Source organism: Ictalurus punctatus, chromosome 13 (assembly GCF_001660625.3).
Source record: "Ictalurus punctatus breed USDA103 chromosome 13, Coco_2.0, whole genome shotgun sequence".
Lineage (NCBI taxonomy): Eukaryota > Metazoa > Chordata > Actinopteri > Siluriformes > Ictaluridae > Ictalurus > Ictalurus punctatus.
In genome coordinates this window covers 27,810,001-27,817,879 of record NC_030428.2, presented here as the reverse complement: position 1 = coordinate 27,817,879, position 7,879 = coordinate 27,810,001, and the positions used below count along the sequence as shown (strand labels likewise).

Below are 7,879 nucleotides of genomic sequence, written 5' to 3'. Positions count from 1 at the left end.
GTTGTTTGGTCACAGTAACAGCAGACATGTTTAGTACAAAGACAGCTTTTCAGGAGAAGCACCTCATACCAACTGTGAAGCACGGTGGTGGAAATGTTATGGTTTGGGGTTGCTTCGCTGCCTCAGGGACCGGACAGCTTGTGTTCACTGATTCAACTCTGAATTCTGCATCGTATCAAATACTTCTTGAAGATGTGAGACCATCTGTCTGAAAGCTGAAGATGAACTGAAAGTGGACTTTTCAACAGGATCATGATCCTAAGCACACGAGCAACTCCACCAAGGAACGGCTCAAAAAGAAGAAATGGAGGGTTACGGAACGGCCGAGTCAAAGCCCGGATTTGAATCCCATTGAGATGTTGTCGGGGCAGAACACGCAAGAAAACCCTCTAACGTCTTGCAGCTGAAAGAATATCGCATGGAAGAGCGGTGAGAAATTCCAGCAAGTCTGATGGACAGTTATACAAACCGCCTACAAGAAGTTATTTCTGCTAAAGGAGGCAATACTAGCTTCTGAGGCCAAGGGTGTACTTACTTTTTCCACAGAAGAATATCACATCTATTGATATTTCTGTTGAATAAACTAGTTCCCCTTGTGGTTTTGTTCGAGTACATCGACTTCATTAACAGGTCCTGTTGACCACGTCGGCTCGTCCAAAAAGCCACCAATTTCCCTGGGGTGTATTTTCCCATGACTGTATCTTGGTAACAGGGGTGTGTAGACTTTTTATACCCCCTCGCCGTATGTCCAGAATGAAGCACATTTTTAAAAGGAACTGATGGATCAACAAGTTCTGACCCGAAATCTGAATGTGAACGCAAACGAAAAGAAAACGCACGCAAGATGAACCTCAGAACTCAATATCTTTTATTGGAACTGCACCGACCGCTAAATGTTCAACTGGTACAAGAAACAAATACAAATACTCAGGCTAAAAACAAAACCAAAAACAAACAAACAAACAAACAAACAAAATGAAAACCCAAAATAAAACCATAGTGCTGGCTGAACGGTGTTTCTGCTAGTGTCGTTCTATTGCTGTGACTCTGAACGGGACGGCTTTCCTCCGCAAAAAAAAACAACAAACCCAACAGGACACACAGAGAGAGAGAGAGAGAGAGAGAGAGACAGAGAGAGAGAGAGAGAGAGAGAGAGAGAGAGAGAGAGAGAGAGAGACAGAGAGAGAGAGAGACAGAGAGAGAGAGAGAGAGAGAGAGAGAGGCGCAGAGAGAGAGAGAGAGAGAGAGAGAGAGAGAGAGAGAGAGGCGCAGAGAGAGAGAGAGAGAGAGAGAGAGAGAGAGAGAGAGAGAACTGGGAAGATCACATCAGACTATGGTTACAGGAACATTGAACTAGGCAATACAAATCTATCAGGACTGCAAAACCTTTTTTTTTTTTTTTTTTTTTTTTTTCATATTCTCATTATCTTTTTAAACACCAAAAGACATGGGACGTCTGCTTTTATAAAAAAAAAAAAAAAAATAGCACAACAAGAAAGGAAAGGAGGGAGAGAGGAAACAGACTACTGCAATTCATTCGTGTGAACTCTGCAATCATCTTTTTTTTCTTTGCTTTTCTTTTCCTCACACACACACACACACACACACACACACACACACACACACACACACAAGTCAGCAAAAAAATGAGTGCGTCTTCGTTTTCCTGAGTCATTGTGGAATGAAGTTAATGCTTTAACCCTTTCCTGTTCGTCCTCCCGTCTGGCGAAAACGCCTCCGACGTCTCCGAAATCTCGTCGGAGTCGTACGACTCGAAAGAAAGAAAGAAGTCCTCTAGAAGCGAGGTGTCTTCGCTGAAACGTAAGCTGTGTATGTTCCAGATACGTCGCGTCGGTTTCGCTGTCCTGGCGTCGATGCGCGGAAACGATTCCCCGGGCGTGGACGAGAATCCAGAAGAAATTTCCACGTCCCGAACGTCCACAGGTGCGTGCCTGGTATCCACCTGGTTACGACTCCGACGTTAGCGATAATCTCTGTTGTCCAACACGCGCAACGTTACTGAGGACCCTCCCGAGTTATCGCCACGACCTTCGTCTGTAAGATAAAGTCCGTTCCTTATTTTGGACAGATTTGAAAAAGCGTCGCATGTGGTAAAAAAAAACAAAAAAAAAAAACACTTTTCGGTCACTGTAGCATGCGGGAAACACGACAAGCGGCGATCTGTCCGTCTTATTTACGTCGAGAGAGAGAATAAAGAGAGGCTGGTGAGGGAACGTCATAACGTTAGCCGCGATAACGTGAGCGAGGACGCGAACTAGCTCGTTTACATGTAACAATACACGGATAAAAATACAAGGCGTCAATCTTTAACGAATAAAAAATTGTCAATGATTGAATTAAATTGCTGTCGTGTAAGAGGAATAAAACGCTTCAGGACATGCTGTTATAGGAAAATAATCAACTTCACGGTGATGGTGGTGCAGTAACTCCGCTTCCGCTGACCCTTCGTTGATTATTTTCCTATAACAGAGCATTTAAAAAAAATAATAATAATAATCATTTACAGTTACACTTAACCCCTGTGAAACAAAGCGTTTCTTTCTTATCAACCGAGTTGCTCAACATCTGAACCAATTAATCGCGTCGTGTTTGCAAAGCCCTTAAGTTTCAGCATACGCCAGAACTTTTAGCATGCTGCTCACTATCGCTAGTTTATTCTTTTACCTGAGGATGGATCCCGAGCTAGCCGAAGTTCAGCTGACGAAGCCAGCGAGAGTACTGTTCGCTAGATACTAAGGATAGGTAGGTTAGGGTAGCTAGAAAGGCTGGCTTGGTGGCTAGCAAAGAAGTCACGTTAGCTACAACGCTACCCCGCGACGTCGTGTCATTTTAGCTAGCTTCTGACGAGAAACGAGCGAGTCCTTTAGCTAGGGGACGAGAAACGAGCGACTTCTCCTTCGAAAGGTTCAGGGAATATTGTACGATTTGGTAAACACGAGAGACCGCTTCAAATTTATCCAAAGTAAAGAGTTCAGAAAGCAGCTGCCTTCCGACGCGAAACGCAGCAATCGGGATCCTACAGAAAAACTGCGGTATAAAGATCATCCTTAGCATGAGTACGCTGTCATTTGGTAGACATTTGGTTCTCGGTGACCGGTGGGTGGGCGTGGCCAGGAAAGGGTTAACGTGGATCACCTGCTGGTGGCCAATCGCTCTTTATTTTCCTTTTCTTTTTTCTTTCTTTCTCCTTTGTCTGATAAATATATATAGCTATATTTTATAACCAGTTCGTCTTCGAGTTAATATCCTCTCGCGCTGAAGATAAAGGAACCGGAAGTTCTGCTAGGAGACTAAAACCACGTTAAGAACAAAAGAAGGTGGAGGTGGGCGGGGTCTGTGGAGGGATGGGCCATGGTAAGCGGTAAGCGCATCATGTCGAGCTTTCCCATTGGTGGATGAAAGAAAAAATGTGCATCGTCCAATGAGACACAAGGTGGTGGGAGGGGCTTGGTTGTATAGAGCTTCGTCCATTTTCCCAAAAAAGAAGAAGAAAAAAATCTGGACACGTAAAATTAAATGAAAAAGTGTAGAAAGTTTTAATGTCCCAAGAGCTGCAACGTGTGTGTGTGTGTGTGTGTGTGTGTGTGTGTGTGTGTGTGTGTGTGTGTGTGTGTGTGTGTGTGTGGGTGTGTGTCTTGGTCCCGGAAGGCGAGTGGTTTCATTGGAAAGACGGTTAGATACAGGCTGCCATGCTAAGAGTTATTGTGTGTGTGTGTGTATTAATGTATTAATGTTTCCAAGAGCTTGTGCTACATGTGTGTGTGTGTGTGTGTGTGTGTGTGTGTTGCTATTGCTCAGTCAGATGTTCTCTGCTCTCTCCGTGTTTGGACGGCTGGTTTGGAGATGGCGCCTGTGACGGGTGTGTGACCGATGGTAGTGAGTGTGTTACAGGCACTCCGCCCGGCACTATGCCCTCCATCGCCGCGGCGATGCCCCCTGGTGCCACGCCAACCATGCCCGGCGGGAACCTAAACACAGAGAGGTTAAAGGTCAAACCTTAGCTGATTGAGAAGGCGAGTGTCGATATTATATTTTCATATCGTGATGCCTGGCATAATTACGATCATGCTTTAGTACTGCGTTAAAAAAAGAAAGAATGCAAGTAAAAAAAAATGAAGATCAAATAAATAAATAACCAAAAAATAAAGAAAAGCGGACAGGAAGTGGTGACATTCAATTCAATTAAATACAGTAAAAATGCAGAGCAAAACAAAACCATAGACAACTAGCAATTTTCAGGGATTTCAGTTACACACACACACGCACACACACACACACACACACACACACACACACACACACACACACGCACACACACACACACACACACACACACACACACACACACACACCACTTGCGAATGCTTGTGGGAGATAAAGAAATGTGCAAGCAACAAAATATTTCTTTACAAAATGTTTGAAAAACCGCACAGACAAAAAAAAAGCTAAAGCAAAAGAAAGTGTTAATCAGCCCTGGACTTTAAGCAGAGAAAGTAAGTATACAATATAAATGAGTGTGTGTAGCTGGAGAGCAGGTGAGTGGGCGGGGCTGAGGGTGGGGTTCGGCAGTGAACAGGAGAATGGGTGGGTCTAGGGGTGTGGTTAGTGAAACAATGCAGGAGTTCAGGATTCACGTCATGAAGAGAGATAAAACCACAGCGTTACAAGCTGGAGTGTGTGACTGACCATGGATTTTAATCGTGTGTATAATGATTGGCTGATTCATAGCTCCATGGATGTGCGATTGGTTAATACTGTATAGATCTCTATCATTAGCTGTTTAACTTTCACTGAACTATGATTGGCGGATCTACAGATCCATGATCAAGTGCATCACTGGCTGGTTTAAAATTCTGTTGTATTGGCTGCCTTTATATCTCTGTTCGACAAGTGGCTGGGTTATAACTGTGGAGTGTGATTGGCTGGGTTATAAGATTGTAGAGCGTGATTGGTTGGGTTATAAGATTGTAGAGCGTGATTGGTTGGGTTATAAGATGTTGGAGGTGATTGGTTGGGTTATAAGATTGTGGAGCGTGATTGGTTGGGTTATAAGATGTTGGAGGTGATTGGCTGGGTTATAACTGTGGAGTGTGATTGGCTGGGTTATAAGATTGTAGAGCGTGATTGGTTGGGTTATAAGATGTTGGAGGTGATTGGTTGGGTTATAAGATGTTGGAGGTGATTGGTTGGGTTATAAGATGTTGGAGGTGATTGGTTGGGTTATAAGATGTTGGAGGTGATTGGTTGGGTTATAAGATGTTGGAGGTGATTGGTTGGGTTATAAGATTGTAGAGCGTGATTGGTTGGGTTATAAGATTGTAGAGCGTGATTGGTTGGGTTATAAGATGTTGGAGGTGATTGGTTGGGTTATAAGATGTTGGAGGTGATTGGTTGGGTTATAAGATGTTGGAGGTGACTGGTTGGGTTATAAGATTGTAGAGCGTGATTGGTTGGGTTATAAGATGTTGGAGGTGATTGGTTGGGTTATAAGATTGTGGAACGTGATTGGTTGGGTTATAAGATTGTAGAGCGTGATTTGTTGGGTTATAAGATGTTGGAGGTGATTGGTTGGGTTATAAGATGTTGGAGGTGATTGGTTGGGTTATAAGATGTTGGAGGTGATTGGTTGGGTTATAAGATGTTGGAGGTGATTGGTTGGGTTATAAGATGTTGGAGGTGATTGATTGGGTTATAAGATTGTAGAGCGTGATTGGTTGGGTTATAAGATGTTGGAGGTGACTGGTTGGGTTATAAGATTGTGGAACGTGATTGGTTGGGTTATAAGATTGTAGAGCGTGATTGGTTGGGTTATAAGATGTTGGAGGTGATTGGTTGGGTTATAAGATGTTGGAGGTGATTGGTTGGGTTATAAGATGTTGGAGGTGATTGATTGGGTTATAAGATTGTAGAGCGTGATTGGTTGGGTTATAAGATGTTGGAGGTGATTGGTTGGGTTATAAGATGTTGGAGGTGACTGGTTGGGTTATAAGATTGTAGAGCGTGATTGGTTGGGTTATAAGATGTTGGAGGTGATTGGTTGGGTTATAAGATTGTGGAACGTGATTGGTTGGGTTATAAGATTGTAGAGCGTGATTGGTTGGGTTATAAGATGTTGGAGGTGATTGGTTGGGTTATAAGATATTGGAGGTGATTGGTTGGGTTATAAGATGTTGGAGGTGATTGGTTGGGTTATAAGATGTTGGAGGTGATTGGTTGGGTTATAACTGTGGAGTGTGATTGGCTGGGTTATAAGATTGTAGAGCGTGATTGGTTGGGTTATAAGATGTTGGAGGTGATTGGTTGGGTTATAAGATGTTGGAGGTGATTGGTTGGGTTATAAGATGTTGGAGGTGATTGGTTGGGTTATAAGATGTTGGAGGTGATTGGTTGGGTTATAAGATTGTAGAGCGTGATTGGTTGGGTTATAAGATTGTAGAGCGTGATTGGTTGGGTTATAAGATGTTGGAGGTGATTGGTTGGGTTATAAGATGTTGGAGGTGATTGGTTGGGTTATAAGATGTTGGAGGTGATTGGTTGGGTTATAAGATGTTGGAGGTGATTGATTGGGTTATAAGATTGTAGAGCGTGATTGGTTGGGTTATAAGATGTTGGAGGTGACTGGTTGGGTTATAAGATTGTAGAGCGTGATTGGTTGGGTTATAAGATGTTGGAGGTGATTGGTTGGGTTATAAGATTGTGGAACGTGATTGGTTGGGTTATAAGATTGTAGAGCGTGATTTGTTGGGTTATAAGATGTTGGAGGTGATTGGTTGGGTTATAAGATGTTGGAGGTGATTGGTTGGGTTATAAGATGTTGGAGGTGATTGGTTGGGTTATAAGATGTTGGAGGTGATTGATTGGGTTATAAGATTGTAGAGCGTGATTGGTTGGGTTATAAGATGTTGGAGGTGACTGGTTGGGTTATAAGATTGTGGAACGTGATTGGTTGGGTTATAAGATTGTAGAGCGTGATTGGTTGGGTTATAAGATGTTGGAGGTGATTGGTTGGGTTATAAGATGTTGGAGGTGATTGGTTGGGTTATAAGATGTTGGAGGTGATTGGTTGGGTTATAAGATTGTAGAGCGTGATTGGTTGGGTTATAAGATGTTGGAGGTGACTGGTTGGGTTATAAGATTGTAGAGCGTGATTGGTTGGGTTATAAGATGTTGGAGGTGATTGGTTGGGTTATAAGATTGTGGAACGTGATTGGTTGGGTTATAAGATTGTAGAGCGTGATTGGTTGGGTTATAAGATGTTGGAGGTGATTGGTTGGGTTATAAGATGTTGGAGGTGATTGGTTGGGTTATAAGATGTTGGAGGTGATTGGTTGGGTTATAAGATGTTGGAGGTGTTGGTTGGGTTATAAGATGTTGGAGGTGATTGGTTGGGTTATAAGATGTTGGAGGTGATTGATTGGGTTATAAGATGTTGGAGGTGATTGGTTGGGTTATAAGATGTTGGAGGTGATTGGTTGGGTTATAAGATGTTGGAGGTGTTGGTTGGGTTATAAGATGTTGGAGGTGATTGGTTGGGTTATAAGATGTTGGAGGTGATTGGTTGGGTTATAAGATGTTGGAGGTGATTGATTGGGTTATAAGATGTTGGAGGTGATTGGTTGGGTTATAAGATGTTGGAGGTGATTGGTTGGGTTATAAGATGTTGGAGGTGTTGGTTGGGTTATAAGATGTTGGAGGTGATTGGTTGGGTTATAAGATGTTGGAGGTGATTGGTTGGGTTATAAGATGTTGGAGGTGATTGGTTGGGTTATAAGATGTTGGAGGTGATTGATTGGGTTATAAGATGTTGGAGGTGATTGGTTGGGTTATAAGATGTTGGAGGTGATTGATTGGGTTATAA

General features: G+C 42.9%; 1 protein-coding gene across 7 annotated transcripts in view; it reads right to left on the bottom strand.

Moving 5' to 3' along the window:
- Window positions 1–851: 851 nt before the first annotated feature.
- Window positions 852–7,879, bottom strand: part of ctbp2l (C-terminal binding protein 2, like) — a 115,679-nt gene continuing 108,651 nt past the window's right edge. For 4 of the 7 annotated variants that reach the window (XM_053685004.1, XM_053685003.1, XM_053685005.1 and 1 more), the window contains one exon: window positions 852–3,989. In XM_053685004.1, the coding sequence (XP_053540979.1) occupies window positions 3,809–3,989 (181 nt within the window). In that variant the 3' untranslated portion in view covers window positions 852–3,808. The remainder of the gene's footprint in view (window positions 3,990–7,879) is intronic. The other 3 variants (XM_053685007.1, XM_017482937.3, XM_017482938.3) reach the window with 1 other exon arrangement.